The sequence below is a fragment of the Engystomops pustulosus genome, chromosome 3 (assembly GCF_040894005.1).
Source record: "Engystomops pustulosus chromosome 3, aEngPut4.maternal, whole genome shotgun sequence".
Classification (NCBI taxonomy): Eukaryota; Metazoa; Chordata; class Amphibia; order Anura; family Leptodactylidae; genus Engystomops; species Engystomops pustulosus.
Window position 1 is genome coordinate 72,448,115 of NC_092413.1, and position 17,275 is coordinate 72,465,389.

Genomic DNA, 17,275 nt, shown 5'->3' on the forward strand with positions numbered 1-17,275 from the left:
AACTGAGGTGAAGAGCTCCAAGACGCAATTTTTTTTTCAAAAAGGCAGTTCCAGCCCTTCACAAATATGTACAACAGAAGGTGGGCCAGTCCTTGAGCTTATCGGTTTCTTCCAAGGTGCAAGGCAGCGCGGACGTGTAGAGCTGTAACTACGGGCAGGGCCAGTACATGTCCTTTCGGCACACTGGCCTGCAGCATACTGCTTTGCCTAACTAGTGACAACCGAATAGTCAACATCCAGCATAGGGATGACTTTTGGCTCTCCACCCTCTTGGACTCTCCCTACCGGTCAAAAATGGGTGACTTTTTTCCAGCTGCTGAGAGGGAGGAACAACTGTAGAGAAATACTGAAAACACAGTTGGCCGCTGCCTTGGTGCGCCATTGTCCATCCACTGTCAGGTCTGACCAAGGAATTCCTGGCAGTGATCTTTCACGTACTACTGCCATGGCTGCTGTGGGGAGATGGGGGGGATAGAAGCAGTAGCAGCTTCATTTGCAGTAGCTTAAGTCTGGAGTCCTTAATGAGCAACTTCCTGCACCTGCCTAGTGAGGAGGGTAGCCGCCACCAGCAGCAGGACAAAGAGCACACCCTGCACCAGCAGGTGGTGGCCAATTTGGATAGCACTTCACCACCCCAGGTAGAGAATCCCCTGGACTACTGGGTAGCCAAATTTGATGCGTGGCCGCAACTTGCAGTGTTTGCAGTATAGAAGTTGTCCTGCCTGGCCAGTAGTGTGGCATCAGAGTGGGTGTTCAGTGTGGCAGGGGCCATCGTTACCCCAAGGAGAACCCACTTGTCCACCTGTAATGTGGAGAGACTGACCTTTGTCAAGATGAATCAGGCTTGGATCGGCCTGGATTTCAACTCACCAATGCCTTATGCATCAGTTTAGATCAGCCATGACGCCTCCCCCAAACATTGAGAAAGGAGTCAGGATTCTAACTACCAGCCTCAGCCACTATTCTGATGCTTCCATCCGCTTGATGCCATACATCTGCTGCTAGTTGCTCCATCTGCCTCCTACCATCTTTACCAGGGACTGGAATCGTCCGCCCCCTACACAATCTGTCATTGTGCCACTCTGTGGCTTTCCATGTTGCTGCCACCTCCACACGGTCATTGTGCCACTGACGGATGAAATGAAGGGCAAAATTTTCAGTGATGTCAATGCAGAATTACCGCCGACACCCTCTGCACTCTTTTTGGGGGGTTTCCACATGTATCCGCGTTTAACAGAACAGGTTCTGTCGTAATGTATGGAATCATCTGATGTCAGTCTAAAAAGAGTGCACTCTTTGATGTTATAGTGGGATCTTGGCCCTCAGCTCAGTCCTTTCGAGCTGGAACAGACATTACCTTGTCAGGCTGCGTTCTAACTTCACTTATTTGGTGAAGTTGGTCCCTGTAAGTGCCCATGGAATTGAAGAGTGAAGCGATTCTAAGAGTGGCGGCTGTTATGTGCATGTCATACCAAAACACAGCATTATATGAAGACGAAACGACGCTCCTTATGCATATTTAAGCATGGCACAACGTTCTACAAAACCCTACGGGCTCCCTGCAGCCAGGAAATACCTGTTTTTTAAACGTGATTCCTCATGATTTGATTTGGGTCGGATCAATTTTTTAAAAAAAGTTTGGCGAATCGGGTCGAACCGTATTTCAACAAATTTGCCCATCTCTAGTGGGCAGCCACGACAATTGGTGTAGTTTTGGGCAAAAACCATGCAAACTATCAAGGTTAACATTCTTAGGTAGTAGGCAGGAACAAACACCCCACGATGGCACTGCATAACAATCACAATGCCTGGCAGTTTGCTAAGCATTGCAAACTTTTCAGGGCTTCTACATCAGATCAGGTATCAGAAATTGATGAAAGGGACAGATATTATTATTATTTGTATGAGATCTCTATGAGGTGATGGGGATGATTGTGTATTAAGTGGCATTGTAAAAGATAAAATTTTAGTTACAGACACCACAAAATGCGTGTTTATATTGTGCAAGCGTCATATTGTTCCCTTTACAAGTTTTTTAACGTAGGTTTTAATCAACTATTGTTTGATGACAAAGGCGTGCAGTAGCAAAAGGGGTTAAAATACTACAGGTCTATAAATGCTTACTATAGTGAAATGGTTCATGTGGAAAGCTGTTTCAGATGTCCCATATAATGCCCTCTCTCAGCATTCTATCTTTCAGGGACCTAGTGCCCCTGTTTAATATTTAACGGACACTATACTGCTGAGGCAACCTGCAAGGGAAACCGCTGACGGAAGACTTAAGCCAAACAGAAAAAAAGGAGGAAGAAAAAGCAAAACAGAACCTTGAAACCGTTTCCCTTATTTACATTTTTGCTTTGTTAGTAAACTGGTACGATTTGGCACAGAAAGCAAGACAAATGAAATTAGCATTTGCTACGTTGTCTGGCAGCAACCGTGCATTTTGATGATGTGCTGTGTCAGCTCTCACTGCTGGTTTCGGTGAAATTAGTCAAAGAAAGAAATGGAAAAAAAACATCATCCCATATAGAGACAATCTAATTTTTTATGCTGCTCTGGCATCAGTTTGCTTTCCCAAACATTTCCTTATTGTGGATAATTTCATTATTCAACACATCATTGTTTGGGTTCCCTCTAAACAAATAAGGCTAAATATGCTACACTGTTCTCCATGCATGCTACCAAACCAAACAAAGAGCAGGAAAAAAGGTAAATATGTCATTGGCAAATGAATTCTCATTTCCAAGGCAAATGATATATATATATATATATATATATATATAGATATAGATAGAGAGAAAGATGTAAGATCTAGTTTTTAACCCTTTATGCAATGTTAATTAAAAGAAGCTGTGTAAATGTTTTATAGCATGCAAAATAGTAGGCCCAGTTCACACCTGAGTTCAGGCCTCTAATAATATCTTCTGCTCTAAAATAACCATTGATTTTCAATATTATCCATTTGCCCCACTTCTGTAAATCCTTCCATTTTTTCAATGGAAAATTGGAAGAAAACTGCACTATTATTTTTATAATAGAAGCCTTTCAGAAATGGTGAAAACAGACACTGGGAAGTCATTTTAACTGATCCATTAGACTTCCTTTATTAACACTTTAATGATTATAGATGATAACAGAGGTTGTAATGCAGGTCTGAACTGTACCTTTAGAAACAATGCCATTAACGCTACATGGATGCCTCCAGTCTTTGCCAGTCACTGCATTGGTCGCCCCTCTCCTTCCAAATACAGTTTAAAATATTCACCCACATGCAAATAGCTCTGCATAATGCTGCACCTCCCTACTTCTCTTATCTCATTTCAATCTATCTTCCAACCCATACTGTTCGATCTGCCAGTAAGCTTAGATGATAATAATAATTCCTTTATTTATATAGCGCACACAGATTCCGCAGCGCTGCACAGAATGTGGCCCCCTATATTGATGCACCTAAATTGTGGCCCCAAAAACTACGGAATGAGAACCAACGTTACCCTTCGGCATTCTACATATTGTATTTGACAGATAGCACTTAACAGGGTTTATGCCATTTTTTCCAGTTCCTCTCATAATACATACAGTTACCATCTCCATTTTGTCCGGGTTCAGACTGCTTCTGTTGGACTCTGCGTCTTAACATCCATTCATGTACTGTACCTGGTGGACACCCCTACATTGGGACCACTATTTTTTCTTACAGTTTGTAATTTTTATTCTGGCACTAATAAAGATTATTATTGTTATTACAAGTGTGCTGCTACTTCAGTTGTGCCCTTCTTCCCTTCAGCCGAAGGGTAACGTTGGTTCTCCCCCTTTTCTAAGCATTTGCATTACAATATCTTTGTGCTCCTGTACAGCTTGTCCATCCCCCACTGATGTCAACTCACCAGGTTGTGACCTCTGAGACCGAGGCCAAGCTCTGAGGAGTGAGTAACACAGACAAGCCACATTTTGTTTTTTGAAATGCATCCAAACCAAAGCCCAGTCCCTGTGACTACCCCGGAATTTTGTCAGGGTGCGAGGTAAGTAATAACACACAAATATATTGTAATGAAAATGCTTTTAAAAGGCAGAGAGGCATATTTGCACTGCAGGTGTAATGGGCTTATGCAACCTGTCTTTAGTGAACATTAGGTCCCTGGTGACTGGTTCCCTTTAAAGATGCCACAATATGTCATTGTCATAGCTGTTTTTATCATACACATTGTTATTTGGTGTTTAGTGTCATCCAATCTGGCAAGCAACATAAATTCCCCAGAAAGAGCAGTTCTTCTGTACCACAAACAGTAGGCACCATACACATAGAAAGTTCAGTGTTTAATTTACTGCTGATATATTTTAACACTTGCTTCTTCACAGAAAAATATTTTAGTCTTTACAGATTCATTTAATGGTGAAGAATAAACGTGTGCTCAATGCGTACGTTTCCATCTAGCTATCTGCTACAGTCTTCCGAAACTACCGTATATACTCGAGTATAAGCTGGGACCCTTAATTTTAACACAAAAAAACTGGAAAACCTATTGACTCAAGTATAAGCCGAGGTTGGGAAATGCATTGATCACAGCCTCCCAGCCCCCTGTAGTATACAGCCTGCCCAGCCCCCTGTAGTATACAGCCTGCCCAGCCCCCTGTAGTATACAGCCTGCCCAGCCCCCTGTAGTATACAGCCTGCCCAGCCCCCTGTAGTATACAGCCTGCCCAGCCCCCTGTAGTATACAGCCTGCCCAGCCCTCTGTAGTATACAGCCTGCCCAGCCCCTGCCCGCAATATAATTCCTGTAGGGAAAAAACCAAACACTGTACTCACCACCTTTCAACGTGCAACCCCCCCTCCCCCGGCAGGTCCTCTTCTATACTGCGATGCTCCGGCATCGTTTCAGTCAGCCGCTTGCTGACATCATAGTGTGTGCCGAGCAGCCAATGTCACAATCCCTATGGCGGACAGAGCGGGGACACATAGCAGATGCCGGAGCATTGCGGTATAGAAGAGGACCTGCCGGGGTGAGTAAAATGTTTGTTTTTTCTCATGACTCGAGTATAAGCCCAGGTGAAGTTTTTCAGCAGATTTTTTGCTGCAAAACTAAGCTTATACTCAAGTATAGATTTCAAGCTATTTATAAGTCATTGCCATTGGTTTATTTTCACCTCCATTTAGTAATGCATTTGGAATAGCTTTTTTACATAGTGCATGTATAAACATTTAAAGACCCAAGTTTGTGTCTACCTCATTGGGTCTGGTAACCAGTTATAACCATTCCTGCATATTTATATGCAGCGAGAAACAGATGATTAATCTGGTGTAATATAGACTATTTTTTTTCCAAAAGATTAATAGTAACATTTTATTCACTATATCATGCTTTATTAACACTCACCAGGAATGCTGGCAGGTGATATTGGACCTGATCTTGACTGGTTGCTCCCAACAGGTGAGCCCACAGGGGATGGTGATGGCCCACCACCCTGAATGCTTGGTAGATGCGGTGATGCATGTGGCGAGAATGGTGACTGTGCAGGGTTGCTCTGCTCCCCCTGGCTGCTTGTTGAACCCGAGGCACTCACTGCAGAACTTAATGTTGCTTCTGTTCCAGTTGGCAAGTCATCAATGGAACCAGATAAGTCCTGCAGAATAGATTAGAAAGAGTTTTAGATGGTTGAAAGTGCCATTTAGAGATCCATTTTAAAGAAGCAAACAAGCAATCCTAATCAGAAATATTCCATTGTGATATTAATTTAAGGGGTTAAGTATCAAAAAATGACATATACAACATTCCTGTTCTTTTGGTTTTTATTCCATTTACAAGTGGTTTCACTTCTAAGAAAGGTAGTTAGGCTCAGCAGATAATATTCTGCTTTTTCCAGTTTACTAGAAGGAACTGTATTGCTATAATTTAGGTTATGATGACTCACAAAGATCTGAGGAGATTTTGCATTAATGCCTGATTAGGAAGAAATGATTGTGAGATTGTAGCCTCTGTTTTCAATTAATGTAATAACAAAGCAGGTTAATAGAATTACAGCATTTACCTACAGGTGTTCACAGTCGCAGATAAGATGCTGCCGACAGACACTGTGATATTATACCAGTAGGGAGGGGATGGGGGGTGAATTGTTGAAAGAAATAGCAAAAGGCAGAAAATAGAAAAACAATGCAAAATGTTACAGTAGGCGGTATAGTGATTGCCTAGCACATCCTCTCTTCTAATCCCCTGGGAATGTGTGCTGGAGTGAGTGATGGGTCCCATGCATTTTCTCAAGTTCATGCCTTCCAGGGATTTGTTCTCACAAACCTGATGTAACTCATTCATAAAAGCAAAGGAGGTCACGTGAAGCCACAGTGTGTAAGACTAAAATATATTATGGAAAGAAGGAGGGGGGCTGAGAGCAGGAGGCAGTCAGTCTCCGGTTCCACAGCAAGGTTTGACCTGGGGTAACCTTTAAAATGTGATTATTCACACAGGGAGAGGATTTCCTTGAAGGAGAATTACCATGGTGAAAACATACCCGCCGCCAAACATCCTGACAAAGCAAGATGAATAAAAGATGACTCGCCAAAAAACAAGGCAAGGAAATATCTTGTAACTTGTAAGCAATAACTGCACACACATGACATGTACAGTCAAGGCCGCTACTGGGCTGACAACCTGCCCGAACATCATCATCTAACAAATCACTGTGCAAATTGCCAATGGTCCGAACTGCCTGGAAGCTTTAGTTCTTTTTATTGGTTGAACCTGACAGCCAGTGGGTGGGCTTACTATGTGATTTATACTATAAGAGCACTTATACTAAGGCAGCTGTCAATCATTGAATAAGACTCCCATTGGACTCCTATGCACAGAATCAGCAGGGATTTTGTTGAATACAAGTGCTATTCTTATATCAACAGTTATGTATATACACTACCTACCTTGGCCTAACACAGTGTGACAGGTCACCTACCATTTTCCACTACTACAAAGGATTGCAGTAGTTTATATTGTGTGAATATGATCCAAACAATAGAATGTAAACCAGTAAATTGTCCCATGTAGCACCATAGTAAAAGGTGCAATAGTGCTCTATTCGGAGTGGGACGCTCAGTTCACTGTTCTGTTGATGGCTGTTAGTCCCACTGGTCAGATTCCCATCCATCTCTAATTTATTCGCTATTCCGTGAATTAGGGAGAAGTTACTTTTTTGGGACAACCCCTTTAAATGGACCTGTCAACCAATTTCACAGACATATCCAATGTCATCGGTGTCACTGGATGTTTCAACTGCAGAAAAGGAAAGTTCCTTAAGTAAGTGACCTGGAAAGAATTCAGAATAACACTGATGGGTGGCTACAGAAGGCTACATTACTTTAGAGAGTAGTGGGTTCATACTTCATCCATCCCAAGTCATCATTTACAAATCTGAAGTTTTAACTGAAAATGCCTACCATAAATATAGCTCAAGCTGTTCTATGCTACGATATTAACATATGTAAATGGTGTAGACATTATTATACCGCCTTCCATGCATACACACCCTAGTGCACAGCTATTTAGATTCTTAATGACAGCCGTTCTGTGCCATTCCAAGCATTGAGCTTTGTTAACTAAGACACTCTGTAACTAATACCACTCTGGAGGACAATTTAGTCAGCAGGGCACCAGTTCATTCTTCTTATACAAGTACTATCAGATATATGATGTCTGCACAAGCAAAAAAAAAAACACTATGCAAAATAATTCACTTTACACTACCATATCGTTGTATTTCTTTGGTGCTAAGCTATGGCATTGACTAGAATAAAGTGCATACAAGTATTGTAATAAGAACTATAATATTTCAATAAAAAATAATTATTGTGCTATTTAATTTTATTTTTAATAACTTATTAATAGTAAGAAATATCTATAGACATAAATGATCTGTAAGTGTATTGTAATCATTAATACTTTGGGACATTCTATATTTTGCGCATAGTATCTGGTCATTCATGAGCTGTGGAAAGGACTTCAGCCAGCATCCATCCAGTTATTTTGTGGACTTGGCATTAATTCCCAGCATTCCTGGTGAGGTTGAAAGGCCACCAACTATATCAATGTTGGCAGGACAATGAATAATGCTGACATTCAGGCTGCAACAGAATGGAGATTGTGTGTTGTATTAGTGAATCACATTCATATTATTCCTGACATTGTGGACTGAGAGAGTGGAGAAAAAATTAACCCATTCCATTCCAAAATCCACTGAAGGGAAAGGCATTTAAAAAACAAAAATAAACATACGTAATGGTAATATACAATCATAAAATGGAGTGAGAAACAACTGGGGATGGGATTGTCGTCTCCACAATAAAGTCGACCATTTACATGTTGAAAACTTGCAGTTGAAGCTGCTAACTGCTCCATTAAAGTACTCAAGTGTGAATAACTATTTCAGATAAGGATTAGTACACTCCAACATCCTTGTGTTGGTTGTACTATCTGCAAATGAAACTGCTTTTAGGGTAATAAAAAAAAGAGGCAGTGAGTAGTTTAGGTTCATTTTGCCTTTGCCACTGTGTAAACGGCAGTGCAATAGCACTAAACAGATTTGCAAACAGATGCAAAATGTTCATCCCGATCCTTAATGGAATGGGTAAAGTGACAAAATAAATGAAGAAAAAAAACTCCTGGCAGTAGTGCAAAGAAAAAAAATGCTAAATAGAATATGTTTAACGGCATTAGATCATTCACTGGCGGATTACAGCCGGAATTACAAAAACATTGCTATTTGGCAGTCTCCATGCACGAGTGCCCTGGGAGTAATCTGGCGTAAGCATTGAATCAGGTCACCGTCAGAGTCAAGAGAACAGGTCTTTTCAAATGAAGGTTGAAACTAATGATAAGCCTTGTGAAGATTAATAAACAGGCACTAATAGCTATCGCCAGTCTCTGAATGATGCTTCAAAGGAAAACCACCAGGATTCTGGAACCACCTCTTTTATTACTGTATTTTCCCTGTCTCTCTCACTTCCTAAAAAAAATACTGAATGAATGATTGATCTTGTATCCAGTGTCATGTGAATACATTTTCTTCCAAGTGTTTATCTCTTTATATTCCAAGCCGTAAAAATTATAGTAGCACGCGGTGAGATGAGGGACAACGATGACTGCAAAATTCCCTGTACAAAGCACTGCAGCAAAACACGCATAAATGATGCAATTTGTCAGCAGCCTCTATTACAGCAATCACCTCAAACCACAACACACACGCTATGTACCCGAAAATTCCTCGATATACGGAATCTGATAGTCTTGCACTTACTATATTACTGGATTTTCCTGTAGATTTTACTATGTAAACAATCTCTGAAGCCATAACAATTGAGAAGTCCATATGTCCCTTTGAAAAGGCATTGTGGCGTCACAATATAGTGATAAATTGTTCTTCTACTCACATCGCTTATTTTATAAAGGTGTGTAGAAAGAAGCTTCAACGCACAGAATAACATGCAAATCAGCCCCGACAATACAGTCACCTGCGACCAAACCGACTTTCTGAATCCACCCAAGACTGAAGTAAGAAGCTTTTCCAAAGGCCCCTGGGTTGCATTGTCTAGACAGAAAATGAGCCTAATGACTTTTTGCTTCCTGTGGAACTAGAAAATACCATGCAGATGAATTGTTGGAGCCAGTACAGAAATGATTGTGCTTTCAAGAACACATCTATGTTGTCTTAGTTATATGTCGGCTCAATACAAAATTTTCTGTGTGAAAATAAACTTCTCAATATTGTAATACAGGCGGTCCCCTACTTAAGGACACCCGACTTACAGACAACCCATAGTTACAGACAGACCCCTCTGACCTCTGGTGAAGCTCTCCGGATGCTTTTCTATACTCCCAGATTGCAATAATCAGCCATTAGGTGTCTGTAATGAAGATTTATTGATAATCCTTGGTCCTATTACAGCAAAAAATGTTTAAACTCCAATTGTCACTGGGGCCAAAATGTTTTTTGTCTGGATATACAAATAAAATATACAGTTTCGACTTACATACAAATTCAACTTAAGAACAAACCTCCGGAACCTATCTTGTACGTAACCCGGGGACTGCCTGTACAAGATACAAGATGTACAAGATATATGTAATTTTCACTATTCAGTGCCCTACCTATACCCCAAAAGTGCCCTACCTATACCCCAAACATATCTATGGCGCTTTATTCACTTACAGACGACAATGCAGGGCTGGCTCAGTGGATAAAGGGGCCTGGACCCAGCCTCCGCCTGGCTGTCACAACGTTTTGTCCATTGTACGATTGTACAAAGTGTCACATGAAAAACGGTAGTTTGTGACAGTTATATCTGCCATTTACAGAAGGTGGGTGTGTAATTTATCATGGGGCATGTGCTTGATCATAAATTATGCAATTCATGCACCACTGCTGTGTATAAGTATGACTTATATAGATAAAATGAGTAAAAAAAATTGTGTGCATTTCTGTTAATGCAACTAAAAAAAGGGCACATTTAGACTACACCATCTTACACTTTTTATGATGTATCACAACATCACACGCTTTGATAAAACTGGTGCAGAATGAGACTGTCTAGTTTCATTAGTCTTACTTCTAAACACATGGGAGATTTATCATTGTGTCTACACCAGTAATTTGCACCTGAAATGCCATGTGCAACATTTACTAAAGGTTTTAGCCTGTTTTCCGACTCCTATGAAAAAAGGGGCACGTCCTCTTTAAAACTGGGGGTGTCCGCACCAGAAAATTCAGCAAACTAGAACTACTAAAAGGCAGTGCAAAGAGGAATTTGCATGTCTTATACTGCACCAGATTAATCATCCAGCATCAGACACAGTGATAAATGTTAAGACTAACACATTTAATAAATTTCCCCAAGAGTGTTTGAATTGCGCTTCCAATCAGTTCACACAGCGTTATACCAAACACCAAGTTCACATAATAGTAACAGTGCTAACATATTATAAATGCAATTCAAGTGCCACATGTGAACATGGCTTTTGTATATTATAAAAGAACTGCCAAAATTCAAAATTTAGGCACACTTACAGCATCCAATATACAGGAACTCATGCCCATTAATCTGGTGTAAAAGACCAAGATGAACACTATATCTGCAAGATTAGGCTAGAATAAACAAAAACTGTTTTAAGGTTTTAGATTTTTCACGAGGCAAAGCATACACATAAGGAAGGGCTTGAATAATATTTCTCCTCTCTTTTAGATTCAGGCGTGAATTCGAAACACGAAATTGGCTCAAAATATACCAAGTATGTATCATTCCTATTGCATTCTTTTTTTTTGTGTGACACTTCGCCATTTGAGACTTTTTAAGTGCAGAATCAAGCAGCATACCAAACTTAGCTGCCTCAAGGATTTAACCTCTTAACGACCTGGCCCTTTTTTTTATTTTTTCATTTCCATTTTTCACTCCCCACCTTCAAAAATCTATAACTTTTTATTTTTCCATGTAAAGAGCTGTGTGATGGCTTATTTTCTGCATAACAAATTATACTTCATAGTGACGGTATTTAATATTCCATGCCATGTACTGGGAAGCGGGAAAATTTTTCAAATGCAGTGAAAATGGTGAAAAAACGCATTTGTGCCATTTTCTTGTGGGCTTGGATTTTACATCTTTCCCTGTGCGCCGCAAATGACATGTCTACTTTATTCTTTGAGTCGGTGCGATCACAGGGATGGCAAATTTGTATAGGTTTTATAATGTTTTCATACATTTACAAAAATTAAAACCTCCTGTACAAAAATTTGGGGGGATTTTGCCATCTTCTGGCGCTAATAACTTTCATACTGCAGTGTACAGAGCTATGGGTGTGTAATTTTTTGCGACTTTTGATGTTTTCAATGCTATTATTTTTAGGACTGTACGACCTTATGATCACTTTTTATTGATTTTTTATATTTTTCAAAATGGAAAAAAGGGCCATTTTCAACTTCGGGAACTATTTTCCGTTACAAAGTTAAACACAATGAAAAAACGTTATTATATTTTGATAGATCGGGCATATACGGACGCAATAATACCGAATGTGCTTATGATTTTTACTGTTTATATTTATATGACTTCTAGGGAAAGGGGGGGTAATTTGAATTTTAAAGCTTTTTTATTATAATTTTTTTTTACTTTTTTTATTTTTACTATTTTTCAGACCCCCTGGGGTAGTTTAACCCTAGGTTGTCTGATAGATCCTACTATATACTACAGTGTGGCAGTATATGGGGACTTTCCTCCTCATTCATTACAATGTGCAAATCGCACATTGTAATCAAAGGGTTAAAACAAGAGGTCTTCTGAAGACCCAAGGCTGTCATGGCAACGATTGTCGCCTCCCGACGAAGTCACGGGGAGTTACGATTGTCACCAAGATGGTGCATCGATCATGGACAATATGCAGCAAAGACGTACCGACTTACCGGTTATGGAGAGGGCTCAGCCCGTGAGCCCTCTCCACGCATCCGCACCCAGGACGCCGTATTATTATGGCGCGCGTCGTTAATGAAGTTAATACTGTGTGCCATATTTATCTTTGTAGCCCAGATGTTTGTTCAACATGTGTACTTTTGGGCTCTGGATTTGTCCCATGCTTGAACCTAATAAGTGGCAAAACAGAGCTTTCTAGGCCTAAATTTACTTTCACAGCTACTATTTGGAACTAAAAAGTTGCACACCGAAACAAAAAGTTGCCAAAATGAGATTAACCAGGCATCTCCTCACATTCAAAACTTAATATACTGTACATTGCGATGATTAAGTAACCAGACTTCAGGAAACTTGAAAAGGTAGTAGATCTATGATACATGTGCCCCATAGTGATCTCAGCAAATGTTGCCAAAAGTCTGCAGTGAAATGGATTTCATTCATTTGATGTGTATACAGATTTATCTGCAGAAAATAGAAATGCCACAAATTTTACAATCCACTGTTCAATTTCAATTTCTGCACCGTGAAAATGAAATTGTGTAATAGAAAATCCCCTATATGTCTGCATTGTGTACAGGGATGAGGATAGAACTCCATGCATTTCAAGGGAAGCCTAAAGAAACTTTCTAACCTGGATCCTAACTCCTGTATTTGTAAGATATTAAATAAAAAAGAAAAAAAAAATGTTAATCACCAGAAACATCAATTGATCAATTGTATATCATTCAAGTGAAAAGATCCTAGTTGTCTAAACTGCCATTATTTCTACTCTAGTCTAATATGGACCCTTCCTTGTTTAGGTTGTTTCATCCCTACAAAATATAGGTTGTGACCTCCTGGCCTCACATCATGTGGTTTATTGCTTGGCTCTCAGAATAGACGCCTCAATCAGAATCATGTATCAGTGTGTGCTCATTCCAGGGCTTTCTACTTGTATGATAATATAAAATGTTGCTTCTCTGCTCCAAGTACAGGGAAATGAAGCAAAGCTTCTAAACATGTTCTGACAGTCGTTCTAATACCAGGAAGGCACCGCTGTGTGATCATTACTGCAATTACCAACCAGCATCTATTGGGGCTGAAGACTTTGTGAGGGGTGATGCTGGCATGTCACGTGGAGAAAACTTTCAAGATGTGGCAATTAACCAACATTTGCACATAGTACACAATATCAAATAGTAGAACAATGCATGTTAAGGTATTCACTTTCCCATCCAGATATACTATTATAAGAAAATACAAATGCATTACATGAATTATTACAGTTTGTGATTCACATCGCTCAGTTTTCATTGATACAAAGCCATGAAAACAGGAGTAAAAGGGTCTTCAGATTTATAAAACCTGGAGTATTTACATGATTTCTACAGTAGTACAGAATGATTTGGCAAGCTCTGTGTAGCGCTGGATAATAAGTGTGTGCATATAAAGGAATTATTATTATTATGATTATTACAGAAAGCTGAATTTCAGAATCAACTGCAAGGTGTCAGGAGAAAACGAAGCAAAAGCAGATTATGATAAAAAATTGGAATGTCTGCACAAGTTTACAATAATAAATAAATAACAGGAGAATGTTTTCCTGCTTACTTTCCATCATGATAACATATGGTCAACTTTCAAAAGGAGAACATTCCAATTTAGTAGTAATTTCCTATATGGGGGAAAAAAAATGTCTGACCTTGCGACCATGCTCAATTCTCTAATGATTTCCCAGCAGGGTTCATTTACCAGACCTGGGCTAAAGGCCAGTACAATCCTGATGACTGGGGTCAGCATAAGCAGCCCATGATGTATTCAGCAATATCTGCATTAAGCAGAGCAACAGGTCATCAATTAGATACCAACACTGAATATAAATAGACCCAGATCAGTTTGTGGCAAGCAGACAACCAACATCTCTGCATGAAATGTCATTCCCACTGTTGAATATGTAGAGAAGCACATCACCTTATATATCTGGATTCTACCTCTATAATAATCTTTATAATCTTAATTTATATAGTGCTATCAAATTCCGTAGCACTTTGCAAACCTCTATAAATATAAATTGGGTTATGAAGCATCTGGTATTTGGAATCAGGAGTGGGAAAGGGACATCTGATATATGGATAAGCTTGGGGTAGGCGGAATGGGTCAACATTAAAGGGGAGTGTCCCTACACAGACTGATCATGTCACCAAAGATTTGACAGCAAAAAAGTGTGCACATCCTCAATCAATTTAACATTTATTTTTCATGTATTCATATATTTTTAGTCGGTATTACAGAGGAAAAATGCAACAACAAAAATTATACTATGTTTACTAAGACCGGCACATCAGAAGAGAGGGCTGGAATCACCATGACAAGATCATAGACTTAGACTGCCTACACATCAATGTGTGGTTTTCTCATAGAAATTAACTTTGCACTCAGATATCATGTAAATAGGGTATCTTACATTATCAATGTATATACAGCATTGGAAATGCCAGAGATTATCCTGATAAAATATTAAAGGAATCCACCAAACCTACAGCTCAAGCTATTTCCTCTAAAGAAAATAGGCTGGTATTTGTAAACTCCAGAAAATAATTTGGAGACATTGGCCAACATTGTAGAGAAACCATCCTAACATTACAGAGTTTGTAGCTTCTTCTTTACCATGTTTAAAAAGGGTCCCGAATTTAAGGGACAAATTGGGCAATTATGTTCCCAATGCACCTAATGTCCTGAAGGTTTATCATGGTAAAGGCTATAAAGGTGTATCTTATTAAAGAAAATCCACTATTTGTTTTTATGCATTGTGAACCAAACATACCTTGAGAATGCTACAGCTACACTGATGCAGAAACATATCTTGTTTAATCCCCTCAAAAAACAATTATAAAATTCAGGACCTTGGGAAAGCTGGGTGAATGCATAAACACATTACACACGGAGCTTCCTGAATGATCTAGAAAGGAATAATCAACCCGAGCTGGATGACTCATACAAAGAAACTTGGGGGGGGGGGGGAGGGGGTGTTCAGTAATTGATTACTTCTGCCTGTCAGGGACAACACAGTGATGACGTATTCTCGGCCTATGCGGGACAAGGCTGGAGCAATACATAATTAGGGTGAGGAGAAGCAGTGAACCAGACAAAGGAGTGACAGAGCCTCATTATCATTATTTTATAATAATTCAGGGATTAAACAAGATATGTTTCTGCATCAGATGTTACAGCATTCTCAGGGTATGTTTGGTTCATAATGTATATAAACAAATGGTAGATTTTCATTGAATGCTCTTGTGGTCTTTTATAAATAGGAGAAACTATAATGCATCAAATACAGGATTATCCAAGCACAATACAGACATAAGGTACAAACTATCCCTTTTACCACTACCCACATTAGGCCTGACACATGGCGACACAGGTTAACCCCTTAACGACCGGGCCTTTTTTGTTTTTCCATTTCTATTTTTCACTCCCCACCTTCAAAAATCTATAACTTTTTTATGTTTCCATGTAAAGAGCTGTGTGACAGCTTATTTTCTGCGTAACAAATTACACTTCATAGTAACTATTTAATATTCTATGCCGTATACTGGGAAGCGGGAAAAAAAATCCAAATGCAGTGAAAATGGGGAAAAAATGCATTTGTGCTGTTTTCTTGTGGGCTTGGATTTTACAGCTTCCACTGTGCACCACAAATGACATGTCTACTTTATTCTTTGGGTCATTGCGATTATGGGGATACCAAATTTGTATAGGTTTTATAATGTTTTCAAACATAGTACACAGTTTCCTCTAATACAAATACAGATGTTTTATCTATTGTTTTATAGGTATTTTGCTGCTTATGCATGTCACACTGATAGATCTTTATCATTTTCTTCTAATTCTGATACTTAGCCTGGGTGCTTCTTAGTTGCTATGGCTACTAACCGCACAACGTCACTTCCAGTAGTTGGTTGGCACGGCCACTGCTTTCCGGACTGGATTCTCTCATCTTCCTCACTGGCTCCTGTCTTCCTTCCTATATCCACCTGGAAGTCTCTTATGAATTCTCTTATTTGGCTCTGGTGTTTGGACCACAAAATTAGTGGCCGTGCATTTTACTGATTTATTATAATAATGGGGCAGATTTACTTACCCGGTCCGTTCGCGATCCAACGGCGCGTTCTCTGTGCTGGATTCGGGTCCGGCCGGGATTCATCAAGGTAGTTCCTCTGCCGTCCACCAGGTGGCGCTGCTGCGCTGAAAAGCATCTGAACGCACTCAACTTCACCGGGCCGGACTGAGTGAAGGTAAGCGCGTCCCAAGCGACACTTTTATTGTTTTAAATGCGGCGGTTTTTCCGAATCTGTCGGGTTTTCGCTCGGCCATTACCCCCGATTTCCGTCGCGTGCATGCCGGCGCCGATGCGACACAATCCCGGTGCAATACAGGGAAAATCGGTGCAAATCGGAAATATTCGGATAACACGTCAGGAAAACGCGAAACGGCCCCTTAGTAAATGACCCCCATTGTCTTCTATGTTATTTATCATCTAATTGTATTCATTTGTTCATTTCTTGTATATTCCACAGTGTCTGAAGAAAGACACGTTTCACTGAAACGTGACAATTACCGTAACTATAGAGCTTTTTAATGCGTGTGGGGTTTCATACAAAGCTACATTTAAATTTGTGGCATGATCCAGCAAGCACAAGAGAACCCTATTTGTTAAAAAAACGGGGAGCTTTTGAAAGGTTGTCCAAAATTGGATTTTATCAAAATAACAACAGCATAAGTTTCCTTTTGACATACTGACTAGTGGCTGAGCTTTTCATTTGGAGAATTCCAGGAAGCATGTTCATAGCCC

The 17,275-nt window shown here is 39.8% G+C and overlaps 1 protein-coding gene and 1 long non-coding RNA gene across 8 annotated transcripts in view; one reads left to right on the forward strand and one right to left on the reverse strand.

The window, feature by feature from the left end:
* ARID1B (AT-rich interaction domain 1B) overlaps positions 1-17,275 on the reverse strand; it is a 310,106-nt gene that overhangs the window by 95,062 nt on the left and 197,769 nt on the right. For all 7 annotated transcript variants that reach the window (XM_072141069.1, XM_072141068.1, XM_072141070.1 and 4 more), the window contains one exon: positions 5,378-5,624. In XM_072141069.1, coding sequence (XP_071997170.1) covers positions 5,378-5,624 — 247 coding nt within the window. The remainder of the gene's footprint in view (positions 1-5,377; positions 5,625-17,275) is intronic.
* The window catches only part of LOC140121459 (uncharacterized), a 53,226-nt gene continuing 46,255 nt past the window's right edge, over positions 10,305-17,275 (forward strand). Inside the window, exons 1-2 of the long non-coding RNA XR_011854099.1 lie at positions 10,305-10,342; positions 11,224-11,269. This is a non-coding gene — a long non-coding RNA (uncharacterized lncRNA). The remainder of the gene's footprint in view (positions 10,343-11,223; positions 11,270-17,275) is intronic.